Raw genomic sequence first — 14,673 nt, 5'->3', positions numbered from 1 at the left:
CAGAGAAGCAAGGCCTTTACTTGCCCTGGGTTCTTTCGGAGGTGAACAGTTAAATCTGCTGGGCTTCTTCTGCCTGCTGCTTACCACCAGCAGTATCAAGGTGTGATACACTCCCCCCTCTACCCAGACCTTGGGTCCCTGAGAGAACGTGGACAGCTGTACCTGAAGCTAAAGAAACTTACAGACACCCACAGGGGGCATCTGAGCTATCAACAACAGCGATCTTGAAAAACCTATACCTTGACAAGTGCTTGGTCAATTTCCCTCCATTGACCTGTGTTGTTCTGAGAGCTGCCTGAATGGCCAGCCATGTGCTTCCCGGCTTAAGGGTGCATATTTGGGTCAGATCCTTGCTGCCCCTGCCTACAGACATAGCTTATGGGCTTAGCTGAGGCCCCCACCTCTGGGCGGACTCAACTGAGGCCTCCCCACTTTAGGTGTCTGTCCCCTTAGGCTGCACAGGTTTTCTGAGAGCACAGATCTGACCCCGTCACTTCTTTGCTCCAGTGTCTTACTTTTGTCTCCCACAACATAAGGACTAAAAGTGCCCTGGTGGCCTCACAGCTCTGAGACCAGATGATACAGCGCTTTCCTCTCAACACCCCTGTATCTGTGCAGACAGGAGGTTAAGGGCAGACACAGGACGAGGCTGGACTCAAGGCCCCGTCCACCTCTGCCTATCACTGGCTGCATCATCTGTATGCTTCAGTTTCTTCCTCAAAGGGGGATGGGGAGGGGCCTCCTAAGGAATGTGTGGGGCCCTGTGAGGCGCGCACACACACAGTTCTAGAACTCAGGTAGGTCCCAGGGAAAGTGTCTCCTTCTGCTCTTCCCTGACAGAGTAGGAAAAGGACATGCAAAAGCCCAAATGCCGAGCCTTGAGTCTAAAGCTGGGCTAAGGGCCTGGGGAAAGGCATTGTCAAAGTCATGCAAAAGTCATCGGGCCCTTCCCACAGCTCTGTGCTCTGCAAGACAGCAATGGCTTTCTTTAACCTGTATGGTGATTGACACACTTCCCTGAACAGCATCTCATCTGCCATCTGTAAAGTGAGACCCTCATATGGGTGTCCCTGTCAAAGACCCACTGCGAAGCTCACACACGCAAGTCACCTGTGGTGAGGGGTCAGAAAACCATCCTCATCAACCCCACCTGACAGACAGGACACTCTCAGCCCCGGGAAAGATAAACTAATTACTTACACAGCTTCCAAGCCCAGGGACATCATTAAGATTACGCCTTCTGTTCCCAGTACCAATGCTGGTTTCTTGCCACAACTAGTGAACTGCCACTAGGGTCCTACACTGTTTGGATCAACAGTGTTGAACCCCAAGGTATGGTCTTGCTGACTAGCCCCAAAGACAAGGAGAGAGAATGTCCAGCCCCTAACACCATGTCACTCAGCCAGGCAGCCTCTGCCTCCCATGTTGTCCACTAAGTGCTGAAGCCTCGTGGTTCCTCTGGATTCTAGTCCTGCCTGCTGCCCCCTTCTACCTTTGAGTCCTCTCCAAACCTAACTTCTTAGCACTTACCTTGGCCCGCCTACTCTGAACTTGCTGTGGCCAGTTCCCTCTTTATAGCAAGCACCTGAGTTTGAACTTCGTCAAAGCCCTCCATTGTGATCTCAAAGGGTCCCTGTCCTTAGCTCTTGGTGCCTGGCTGGGAACCTGGCCCCGTAAGACAGTGTTAGAGCTTGCTTTGAGGAGAGACCGTCACACATCCACAGGTGGTGCAGAAGAACCAAGGTCAGACTGCTTGACCTCAGGAGTTTTACCAAGATGTACAAAACAACAGGAAGATCACCGACTGCAGCAGAAGTGAGCAGGCAGAAGACGGAGGTATTTCAGACAGCTAAAGCGCATATACACCAGTAAATCCAAGAAACCGCAAACTAAACCAAAATCCCAGTTCTCGACAAGAGCAAACAGGTCTGAAAACAAAAGTGCCTTTCTAGGGCACACTCTGAAAGCAGGTATCAAACACTTTACCATCGTACCCAACAACTCTCCTTCTCCAGGAACTTCTGCTGAGAACTTAGTTACGAAGGTATTCGTTCCTCAGAATCCTGCTAAGCTGGTGAAGTAAGCAAGAGAGATGCAAACAACACGATGCGAGCATTAACCCCTGCTGTTGCATGTTTGAGACAATGTAGTAGCCGCCATTCTGTGTCTCTGGGCAGAAAGAAACAATTTATGTGGGAAAAATAGATGTGCACACTGAAGACGTTGAGACATAAGAACACTAATAGGGGGCTGGAGAGATGGCTCAGTGGTTAAGAGCACTGACTGCTCTTCCAGAGGTCCTGAGTTCAAATCCCAGCAACCACATGGTGGCTCACAACCATCTGTAATGAGATCTGATGTTTTCTTCTGGTGTGTCTGAAGACAGAGGCAGTGTGTTCATACATAAAATAAATGAGAAGTAGCCATTTGGAAGCTAGTCTAATGACTTCTTTAAAAACAAAACAAAACATTAACAGGTTAATAATGGTGATTTTCTCTGAATTACTTTGTTGGAGTCCAGGTCTGTGTTACTTTTCTTTGTATCTTCTGTATCTAACTCCAATCCTGTTGTAACAGGTAAAGTTACCACTGAGACTGATACATAATACACTTCTTAATTCCTGCCTCTTTCTGAGAACTGGCTCGGGGCACACAATAGAAGGCAGGTAGGGGCTGCACCATCCCTTGAATGCCATGCATTCCCTAAATCACATGCTGTGGCTTAGAGTGTACCAGAAGGATTGTGGGGCTGTCTGGCTTTCTGAGAGCGCAAGACACTGAGAAGGTGAAGTTTCATCTGTAGGAATGTTCTGGTCATTTTTATGTTTGGGTTTGATCCCCATTACTTCAAAAAGATTGCTCTGACTGACTCGGAGAACAGAGTAGAAGGAATGGACTGGAAGCCATTGGAACTTGGGTGCCCACAGACAGCTGATGAGAAGACATCCAGCCTGGATGTTCTCAAGTAGGGACCAAGGCAAGAAAGAAAGGCCAACATGTGGTAGGTTTTGGCCTAAGAAGTAGGAAAGATGAGTGGTCACTGGCTTCTATAGAGAAGCTCTGCTAGGGTTCGTAAAGACACAGGAGACAGGGATGACCTGTCTGGGACTGCAAAAGAAACCAAGAATACTGGAACAAAAAGACTGCCAGATGAGGGATGGGTACAAAGACAGAGTAAGATGGCCTAGACAGAAGGGACCCATGCCCAGCCATGGGGCTGCAAGGTGAGCTTATAGCAAAATTCTAAAAGACCGCTCACTCAGTTCTCCACTAAGACAGATGTCAACACTGACGCAATCTTCTCTAAAACCTGCGTCCGTCCATGCAACAGCTCTGTTCAGAACGTCCTGCTGGCTTCCTGCTTCAAGTCCTAGTGAAAGATCTCTCCTACACCCACAAGGCTCAACTTCTCTGCCTGCTCCACACCCCTCAGCGCCCTCCTGCCCTGCCCAAACATGTGGCCCTCTACACTGTCCCTTGAGCAACCCTGCCAGCTCTTGCCTCCCCCCTCCTGCCTGGCCCTTCTCTGTGCTATTCTTTGAGAGATACAGCTCACACCTCCTGGCCCTGTAGTTAAGTCCCTCGGATGAGTCTCTTTAAAAGGGCATCCAATCCAAACACAGCCACTTTAGGGTCCCTATCCTACATACCCCCAGGGGGAGTGAGGCATCCATGCTTGGTGCATGGCTCTGTTCCCACCATCTACACAGAGCAGTACCCAGCATGTAGCACCTCTAAGCAAGAGATGCTGAATGAATAAAAGAGGACACATCGACGAGGCCATCATCATTCCAGTTGGAGACTTTGGGCTCAGCCAGCAAAGGTAGCTCAGAGGACTTTCCACCTTCCAACACACACACACACGCACGCACGCACGCACACACACGCACGCACACACACCGTCATAGCTACCTCTTCCTTCTAAGCCTGGGGAAGCCACTATGTGAGCATTAGTTACTGTAAGCACCTCCCCGGGGTCATGAATAACCCATCATCTCCGAGACCCACTCCCTAAGCTTCTCCTTTCCATCACGATGAGAAATCCAGAGCTCCCCTTGGAGAGAAGAGAAAGGAACTGAATGACCAAGAGGAAAAGTCAGTCCTTCCTGGCTCGGCATTGAGAAAGTTCACGCTTCTCAGGAAGTCAGCACCTCTGACTCTGAAAGTGAAACAGTAACAGAAATATTACTGGAAAATACCAAACAGGAAGCCAGGGAAAATTCCATTGTGGACACGAAGGCCCTCCGTCCATGTGCCTCAATCATCTCGGCAAAGTGTTTCAGAATCAAAACATAGGAAGAAACGGAGCTCAATCAGGCTGTCACCCTTCCTGCCGACTCAGGCTCTGGCCAAGCTGCCTCCACACCCTGACTCAGAGGGCACCGGACTCAGAGAGGCAGGGCAGGGCAAGGCAAGACAGGAACTCCAGCACCTTCCAGCACCCCAAAGCAGATCTGAGAGGCCAGGGAGTTACAGGTATCAAAGCTGACTGTGGAATAATAACAAGAATGTAGAACCAGTCCTTGTGGGGGTCTGGGGAGATGGCAAAGGGCAAAACTGCGACGCAGAGGTGCGATGCAATGTGAGGCAAAGTTTCAAATCTCATCTCTGACTTGAAGGAGGTAAGGTGAGAATGAAAGAAATGTATACATCAAAGGAGGGCGGTGAGGAGTAACAACTCCAGCACATAGCACAGGAGTCCGCTCAGAATACATATAATACTCCAACTAGCTAGCATGGGCGTGCAAACTCCATTAACTATAGTAACCACTCTCTGCCCAAGCATCTCCTCCTCAGAGGAGCTGTCCTGGCTTCCCTCAGCTGAAGGGTATTTTCTGCCTCCTCTCTCTGCTTCAGGAACCACAGTGCTGCCCAGAGCCGTCTCTTGGCTCACTCAAAACCTGTTTACATATCTATTCTGTCATGTAGATAAGAGCTGTGTTCCAACCTTGGCTCCTGTGTCCCCAACTAGAAGTTCCTTATGTGCAGGCACTGGCTAGTCCCCGCACCATCCTTGAATCTCCCAGCTTTGGACAATGGTCTGCATGTAAAATTTCCTCACACAATACAGGAGTTGAGAAGCTATCAAAGCGGCCCCAACCAACAGGTGCCATCAACCAGCCTAGTTTTCAGCTGTAAAGCCATTAAGTCTCAGGCTTGGGAGTGGGATGGGTGCGGGGGTGGGAGGGTGTGCACTTGAGCACATACACACCTGAAAAAGTTGGTTTTTTTCCAAGGATCAAAATCAGGTTGCTGAGCCATCTCCCGGTAGTCCCCAAGTCTAGATTTATGTTGTTTTGTTTTGGTTGGTTTAGTTTGGTTGGTTGGTTTTTTAATGGCCAAAGCTGACCTTTGCTTCAATGGTTCTGCAACACAACTTAAGCTCAGCAGGGGAGGGTTTGGCTGCAAGACCAGAGGAAGCCACACCTGCTTCAGATTTGCCTTTTAAAGCCAAGGTACAGCCCAGCAACACTTTAGGAGCAGGGAGAGGATGGGGATCAAGTCCTGAGGTTAAATCCTAAGGCCAAGTCCAAGGTTTAGTCCTGCTCCCTAGAGGGTCTAATCAGAGGAGGCAGTCACCCGATCTCCTTTTAGGAAACCTATGTTCTTTCTGGATATGGGCAGAGGTACCACTAGCTTTCATCTTAAAGCAGAGCACACACAGCCCAGCCGATCCCTTGGGGGAGGGAAGGTCTGGTGTTAGAATGAGAAGACATGACAGTTACAAGACACACATTCTTGTGCAGCTGTCCTGTGGGATGAGCCTCTTCTGTGTGCAGAATTTCTCTATAACTCAAGGGCAGCATTAACATCTCCTTCATGGAACTTGGCAGCAGACAGGAGAGGGTCCAGCTGTGGGTCAAAACAAGGAAGGAGCTAAGGGGAGCATTTGGTGGAGAGGGAGGGGAAACACGACAGCCCTAGTTGTCAACAGCAGGGCCTTCTCATGGAGCAGCTAGTGGAAAGAAAGCGCATGGGTGGCGGACTCAGAATGCACAGTGTGCGCCTTGTCGTCATCCTTAAAAGCTCTGACATTAGGTTCATCACTAATGTCTCTAAACCTCAGTGTCTTTATCAGTAAGATGGGCTGACGGTCCCCACAGCAGATGAATAGCCCTGAATGCCAGGAACGTCTTGCCTACATCCCTGCCCCTTGCCCAATTCCGCCTTTCTTCCCGAATCTCGGCCTTGTGTTGTGACTTGCTGGGTCAACAGCATTCAAAGGAACAATGTCCTAGATTCAAACCTCAAGAATGCTCAAGGGCTCCTGCCTTTTCTTGGAACCCTGCCCTGCCATATAGGAGCACGTGCTGAAGAATGGGGGGCAATACAGAAACACAGCTGAACAGCACAGCTCAAGACCACCCTGGCCAGAGTGAGCTCCATCAAAACCGGAAATGACACTGGGTGTTTGGTGCCTGGGTAGAAAACTATAGCCCACAGGCAGGCCAGCCGCCCGGCTTTGAAAATAAAGTTTTATCAGAATACAAGTATTCCTACTAAGACTGCCTTTAGATAAAATGGCAGAGCTAACCCGCTGTGATGGAGACCATCTCAAACCAGAAAAACATTTACTGCCTGGCTCTGGCCCTTTAAAAGAAAAAAGAGTTGGCTGACCTCTAAGGCTGGAGTGACATGAGACCGAGCAACAGCTGATACAGTATCTGGACCTAGAACCTAGAACGGCTGTGAGGACTTTGTGACCAAGGAAGTGCTACAATGAAGCCTCCTGGGGAATTAACACTGAGAGCAGTATTGACGCATTTCTCTCACTCAAGGGTTGGGACATGGATGGGGAACCTGTCTTCCGCCATCAACTCTGGTCCTAACCTTTTCCAAAAAAGGACATTTTAAGGACTGGAGAAGATGGCTATTAATCAAATAGAAATGGCTGACACTTCGACCCAGGCTTCCATTGATCCGGACTAGTGATTTTATGTGAAAAAGATCAAATGACAGGTCAGCTCCCCTGCATCAAGCTTGCATCCCATTCTGACGAAGGTAAGGCCCTTGCACCTGCCTGTTGGGCCCAGCACTCAGCATGGGAGCCTTGCTCCTCAGTTCCCCGTGCAAGCAGTCAGGCCTTCCCTCACCAGTCAGCTCAAGTGGCTCCCTCCTTCAACTGCCAGTTTTCAGGCTGGTCCAGCCTTCTGGATGCACGTCAGCCCTTCCTTAGGTTCTGATACTGCCTCAGGCTTGTTCATTTATTGATACCCAAGGGACGTTGTTTCCAGAACTTTTCTGGAATACCACAAACCAAGGGTGATTATGTCTCCTATATAAAATAACACAGTAGACCAGGCACCGTGGCATACATCTTTAACCCAGACCTTAGACGACAAAGACAGGAGGATCTCTGTGGGTTCAAGGCTGGCCTGGTCTACACAGTCAATCCCTGTCTCAAACTAGAATAAAAAGGGGAAAGGCACAAGGTTTTGCCTTTCACATACTTTAAATACTGTCTGGCTGACTTATAAGACCTAATACAAAGTAAAATACTACACAGTTACTCAATTGTTTCTGGCTTAGGAAATAATAAGAAAACACAAAACTCTGTATGGGTCAGTAATTTTGTTTCAATTTGGAGGCAAAGTTCTGGGGATTGCATTCAAGGCCTGGCAATTGTGTGTGCAAAACTTTCCTGTAAGATTGAAGCATTCTATCCTTCAGGACTCCTTATTTGAACTTGCTTCAGGAAGTCCCTGAAACAGACCAAACTCATTAGGCCCCTCCTCACCAGAGTAAGCTAAGAACCCCACCCCAGAAGTAAGCTAGCTCTAGCTGCAAAGGTTTTCGGAGAAGAAAAGCTACAAAGACTTGAGTTTTGAGTGTTGTGTATACCCGGGAAAGGTTTTGTCACACAATATTAGAGTATACTAGACAAATAAATACTCTATCACTAAGCAACAATTCAGCCCTCTCTTTTTTCTTTTTTTCCTTTTTTGTGTTTGGCCTGCATGCTAACTATGCACTATGTATGTGCCTGGACCCCACAGAGGCCAAAAGAGGGCACTGAACCCCTTGAAAGTGGAGTTGCAGATGTTTGTGAGCTGTGTGAGCTCTATGTGGGTGCAGAGAATTGAACCCAGGTCCTCTGGAGAGCAGAGTACCCTAAACCACTGAGCCACATCTCCAGACCCAGTCTTTTTACATTTGACTTTGAGACAAGGTCTAAGTGGCCTGGACTGGCCTTGAACACATTAGCCCAAGTAGGCTTTAATTTATAATTCTTCTGACTCAGCTTCCAGAGTAGCTGGGAAAACAGACCTGGCTTTCTCTGCCCCCATTTAAGTGGCAGGTGGTTATGGTTAAGACCACAGACAGCAGCAGAAACAGGGTATATAACCTGCTGTACCCTCCGTGGTCACACACTTACTTTCCTCTGAATTCCCTGTGCCTAGCAAAGAACTCAGAAACTGCTAGGTGCTTTGTCGTGGTGGGTTTGTGTGAGTCTGTGTGTGTGTGTGTTGTTAAAAATTATTATTTATTCACTCGGATTGGAAAATGTATTATTTAACACAACTCTGTAGATGCTGATAATATACCAAGTGTTGGTACACGTTAGCATGTATTTAAAACCTGGGAAAACTGACGTCATGATGCATTCTTGACTTTCTCAGGTGTACTGGAAACACCACTTAATTATGACAAAAGAAACAAGACCAGCAGAAAACATAACTGGATGAGACCGGTTTGGCTGCCAAGGAGGGGTCAACTTTTTTCCCCCCAAACAGCATGTCTGAAGAAATATTAGCTCTACCTACAGAACCTACCTCTCCCAGGACTCAGGGGTTCCCCACCTCTCACCTGAAGTATATTACAATGGCCCTCTAACTGGGCCATTGCCCCCAGACTCCTAATTAAGGCTCTAAGTATCACCTTCCCTGGGTCAAAGTCTACATGGACTCCTCTGTTTAAAAACTCACTTGGAAGACCCAAACTGAAGCCCCCACCCCACCTCTGCTATACACTGTTGCCTCTCCTTTCCCAAGCAAGACCCACTGCATATGAGCTCTGGCTTCCAAGGACACATCCCACAGTGAGGTTTTACCATGTGAGCACAAGTACACACAGAAGCCCCCTTACAGCCTGAAGTCATCCCATCCTATTTAAATCCCACTTTGGCCTCTAGGTTCACCTTAAACCCCCACTTCCTAGGAAAAAACCTCCCCAAGTCCTCAGGACAAAAATCACTGTGTGGAGGTTGGGTGGGAAGGGGGGGTTAGGAACGAAAACTCACATCCACTTCCTGCAGAATCTCAGACCAAAGATTACTGCACCCTTAACCTCCGCCTCCTCCCCCACTCCACTCACTCACGCCTCATCTCTGAGCACAGAGATGGTTACTAAGTTATGCTAGGAGGAATCTGGAACAGTGAAAAGACTCTTTTTCCAAGAACAACTGTAAAGGAAAACACCCCATTGGAGATGTTGCGGTGGTGGAGTGGGACGTGGCCAGGTGACATGCCCCAGGACTCTCACCTGGGAGAACAGGTGGACAACTTAAGTATGCAAGAGAGGAAAGGGTTCAAGTGTACAGGGGCAGAAACGGGACCCCAAAGCTGAGTCATGGTATGAACAGCTCTGGAAGATGACTGCACTAGCCAGCAGCCACACTGCATGCCACAGGAACTCTCTCTCAAGTCTGGGGTTAAAGCTAGACACTGGTGCTGGTCAATTCTCTGAGGGCTAGGCTGCCCCAGGGTAAGTGGGATTTTCCTGACGCTATTGGTGGGGACTGAAGACAGGTTCGGGATGTTCAGGGCTGGATCACAGTAGGTCTGGCTTCCCAAATGCTGTCTGCTAGAAATAATGTGAAAACCAGATTGCCATAGGACTGCCAGATGGGGAGGTACTGGCCACATACTGAGCTGGCAACGGGCACCTGCAGCCTGTATCCAAAGTGGTCCTGGCCAGAAGACCTGGGAATTAGGTGGAGAAGAGTGGGACCCAAGACCAGAAGGAGCAATCACCCAAAGAGTTGTCAAAAGGCTAATTCTCAAGGCTCCCACCAGAACTGTGGGGAGTCACACGTTTCAGGGAATGAATGCATTAGGGTTGGAACAGTAAGAATTTAAGAGCTAGGATGGAGAAGCGCTGTGAAGTATTGCCTTCTAACCATGGACGGCCATTGTACTCAGAAACTCACGGCAACTACGGTCATCTACACAAGATCCATACAAGATCAAGCCGGTCAATAATAATTCCAACATGAGTCCGAGGGGAACCATGAGGCTCCACCCCTCGCTCGGGAGCTCTTGAGGATGGGGTTGAGCTGGTAGTTTGGCCCATGCTATACAAGCAAACAGCATTAATTGGACACCAAAGGTGACTCTTACTTAAAAAAAAAAAAAAAAAAAAAAAGATTAAGGTCAGAGCAGCAAGTGTTTGGGGGTGGGGCAGAGAGGGAGTGGAGAGCTAAGAGTGGACTGATCAAGATACATTGCATATATGTATGAAACTGTCCAAAAAAAAAAAAAGTCAATTAAAAGCAAATGTGCAGGGGTTTTTTGTTTTTTAAAGAAGTTGCAGAGGAGGGCTGAGGATGGAGCTCCCTTTGTAGAATTGCTTGCTTAGCATGTACAAAGCACTGGGTTCAATCTCCAGAAATGCATGAAACTAGACGTGGTCCATACTTGTAGTCCCCACAGTTGAGAGGTGGCAACACGTGCCTTTAGTCCCAGCTCTCAGGAAGCAGAGGCTAGCCTGGTCTATAAAGTGAGTTCCAGGATAGCCAGGGCTACACAGAGAAACCCTGTCTCTAAAAACCAGAGAGAGAGAGAGAGAGAGAGAGAGAGATCCAGATAGACAGTGCCCCCCCCCCCCCCGCACAAACTCAAGCCCATCCTTGGCTACCTAGAGACTTTAAGGTCAGCTTTGTTTTCAGTCTTATCTCAGAAAATAAAGTGCTGTCTCCACCAGCCTTCCAGGACACTTCGTGTCCCTCTCCCCTACTGCCTCCCTTCCTCATGACAGAAGGAACATCTGGTAACTTCCTCCCTTGTCTCCCGGGAGAGACAACTTTTAAAAGATCAAAGCTTCAACATGAGAAAGGAAAACCAGCCCAGAGAGAATGTTTCTTTAAAACTGTATCCCCTACCACCAGTCAACTCAATTTACACATCCTTGGCCCAGGCCCTGCAACCCTTCTAGAGTCCAGTCCAACTCTTAACATCTCAGTTCCAACCCCCAAAGCTTTATACCTGCAGGTCTCTCAAGCACCTTTCTCCAGCCTGAACACTACTGGCTCCAGCTCAACAATGGAGACCCCATTTAACACCAGGCCCCATCACAGGATGGCCTCTGTCACAGCACTCAACAGACATGCCCTGCACAGGATTCCCCTTCCAGCACCTGCTGGAGGAGCGCAAAGACCCATGGGAAATATGGTGTCAATGAAGCCAACTCTTGGGCACACTTGACATCCCAGCTACAAAATATGTTAACTAAGCACCTGTAAGTCTTAACTAACTGGGAAAAAAATGTTTACAACCATCTTGAAAGCAGCACAAAGACTTCAGAGAGAGCAGGCTGAACCACAAGCAGTAAACAAAGAAAGTCTGCCCCCTGAGGGGCAGTGGTCTTGGGCAACAACAGGATGCTGAGTCAAGTGAGGTGGGCTGTAAACCTCTCTGGAAAGCTCTTTCCTCACTCTTGCAGGTAAAAGCTGCAGGCTCTCCCAGTGAGCACACCAAACTCAGCCTGAGCCACATACAAAGCTGCAGGAGGCTCGCCTTCCGGAAACCATCAAATGGGAGCCCAACAGCAGCACTCATCAGGGACCTCTCTCTCCTATGGCCCCTATGGTGACTGTGTGAGTCACCAGGGCTTCCAGCTCACTGTTATCAGTATGCCATCTTGGGTACTTGGGAAGCTCGCAGAGTATGAGCTTCCAAGGTGTGAGCCCACACCGTTCCAGGGGACACACTAAGCTCCTTCAGGCTGTGCACACCTCCATCCTGGGTGGGCGATGTAGGATGACCCCAGGGAGAAGACCAGTCAGAAGACTTTCTCTGGAAGGCATCCTCATCACCTCTCTCTCCCCCCACCTCTCCCATAAAATAAAAAGAGCCCTTGCCAAGCACCCGCTGACAGGCAGAAAATGTCTCCCTGCTAGGATATCCAATCTCTATCAGTCCAGGCAAAAGTTTGAGCTCCCAAGGAGGGTGTTGGGGGAGAACATAGGCAGAGCACGGGGGGCCTGACAGCCAGGCAACCCTGCCCTAAAGCTCTCTCTCTCACTCACACACTGGGCCTCAGATTTAATCAAAACACTGCCTCCAAAAGAAATAGGCAGAACAAGTATTTTATGGGGGAAGGGAGGCCAACTCCGGAGTGTGAAGGGAAGGAAGAGTAGAGGGGCCTGGCTGTAATTAACTCCCTTGTTATGAAGCAGGGAACAAGATGGTCTGATAGATTGAGCAGGGGACTGTCACAAGGCTCCTCCTCTCCCGAGACAGTACTACAGGGATGGAATCAGGAAAGAAGTCTCTTAAGCAGACCGCCTGCGGAGCTGGGAGAGAGGGTAAATAGTCAGATGGCTAAGTTCTCTGGGAAGATGAACCTTTACACCGGAAAAGCCTGCGTGGGGGTTCCCAATACAAAAGGCCGCTTGGCTTCGGAAACCTGGCACGCAGAGTGGGACGTTTAGAAGCATTTACATACACACGTTCAGGGACTTCCAGTAAGGAAAACTATAACCCAGAGATTACCTTTCCGACTCTGGACTTCAATTCCCATCTGCATGTGGGAGGGGGGGACCATTACTGGAACCCCGGGGTAAACAAAAGTAAATGCTCTTTTAGGCCAGCCGCTGCTGACTTTACTAGGGGAGCTGGAAAGGCTGGCTGGGTCTGTCTTCTGGGTAAAATTAGGCCGGGTGCTCTCGCTCTGGCTCTGGGATCCGTAAGGGTGCGTTTGGGGAGCAGAAACCAAAGAGACGGAGTCTGATTAACCATCTGGCAGAATGAGCGCTGTAGCCTAGACCCCAGGATGCCAGAGCAAAGTTGATGGAAGGGATGGGAAACGTGGCGGTGCCTCAGTTTCCCATGCGCACCAGTAGCTTTGGATCTTACCTTGTCTTTCTGACCAGCTCCGGTCTCCTCGGCGGCGCACTTGTTGAGCAATTTTTTGCCTCCGCAGGTCGTCGGGCTCCAGGTGCGGCCGCCAGAGCACACGCCTCCCGGAGGGTCCCCCGCAGCGCCCGCGCTCTCCACTTTGATGAGTCGGTGCTTAGGGGAGATGTAGCGCACCTCCGCCGGCGTGGCCGGCCGCCGTTCGCTGCTGCTCCGGTAGAGGTGCGGGGAGCCGGAGGATGAGGACGAGGACGCGGCGGCGCCCGCTCCCGCCGCCGCGCAGCAGCAGCCCGCAGCGCCTGCCGCCGCCGTGAAGGCGCGCTGGCCCCCGCCGGGGTCCCCGCCGCCGCCGCAGTAGTCCAGGCGGCACATGGCGCGCAGTTTGCGCAGCGACGAGCCCGGCCCGTTGTACGGGTCCTCGAAGTCGCGCTCCTTCTGCGCGCGGTAGGCGCGGATGAGGTCACTCGTGCTGCCGCTGTCGTCGGGCAAAGAGCCCGACGAGGCCGAGAAGCAGGCGGCGGCCGACCCACAGGACGCCGAGGACGCAGAGCAGGCCTGCGGCACGGCCTGCGGGGGCTGCTCGCGCCGCTCACCCCGGCGCCGCTGCTCGCGGTAGTCCGGCCTCGGCGGCTGCGGCGGACTCTTGGTCTTGCTGTTGCCTAAGCTGAAGTACTTGTTCAGCCACTTGGCCATGGCGAAGGGCCGCCTAGGGCCGCGGCGCGCGAGCCCGGTCCGCCGCCGCGGCCATTCGGGGGACAACGCTGCCGCCCAGTCCCGCAGCGCCCCTGCCCCGGTCGGGGGCGTGCGGGTCACCCGTCGCCAAGTTCAAGTTCTCGCAGCCGCCGCCTCCTGCCCGCCGCCACCCGGCTCCGGCCGCTGTTGCACAGCCCTCCGCCCCTGCTGCGCGCCGGCCGAGCTTCGGATCTCGCGCCCCTCACAGACGAGTCTCATAGGGCCCGGGGGCCGCCTAGAGTGGAAGGCCGGGCGCCCCCCTCCGTGCACACCCTCACCCAGCGCCCCCACCCTCGCGGAGCGCGCCCCTGCCCCGTGCGAGCCGCGGCTAGCTGCGGGCTTCTCGAGTGCACTGGGGCGAGCCCGGCCCCACCGCGGGTCAGAAAGCAAGAGAGCGAATGAGGGAGGCGGCCGGCGCCTGGCGGAGCCCGCGCGCCCCTGCCCGTCCCGGCGGCGCCTGGCGCTGCCGCTGCCTCTGCTGCCGCCTCCCGAGCCGCCGCGTGTGTGACACTCCGCCGCCAGAACCCGCCCTGCGCCGCGGTCCTGCCCCTTCCCGCAGGCCCCACCCCTCCACCAATGCCCCGCCTCCTCCTAAACCCCGCCTCCCGCGTGCGGTCAGGAACCTCCCCCCTGCTGCACGAGCCACCTCCTGCGGCCGCCTGGGCGCCAGCCCCTGGGTCGTGCCCGAGGGCGTCCTCGTCCTGCTGCTTGGCAGGCCCGGCCTCCCTCCAGCTGAGACTGCGGCTCCTGGAGGCCCAAACAGTCAGCACAGTCCCTGGGGGCCCGCGCACTGTGCACTCTAGGAATGGATGCCCACCTTCGAGGTGATAGGCGGGCAGGACTAACACACGACCTCTAGTTGACC

At 51.7% G+C, this 14,673-nt stretch overlaps 1 protein-coding gene across 1 annotated transcript in view; it reads right to left on the bottom strand.

Annotated features, from left to right (window-relative positions):
- Shb (SH2 domain containing adaptor protein B) overlaps positions 1 to 14,291 on the bottom strand; it is a 108,525-nt gene extending 94,234 nt beyond the window's left edge. The window contains exon 1 of the mRNA XM_032891214.1: positions 13,077 to 14,291. Coding sequence (XP_032747105.1) covers positions 13,077 to 13,769 — 693 coding nt within the window. The 5' untranslated portion in view covers positions 13,770 to 14,291. The remainder of the gene's footprint in view (positions 1 to 13,076) is intronic.
- Between the last annotated feature and the right edge of the window lie 382 nt (positions 14,292 to 14,673).

The sequence above is a fragment of the Rattus rattus genome, chromosome 1, assembly GCF_011064425.1.
Source record: "Rattus rattus isolate New Zealand chromosome 1, Rrattus_CSIRO_v1, whole genome shotgun sequence".
Lineage (NCBI taxonomy): Eukaryota > Metazoa > Chordata > Mammalia > Rodentia > Muridae > Rattus > Rattus rattus.
This window is presented reverse-complemented; position numbering and strand designations above follow the sequence as displayed.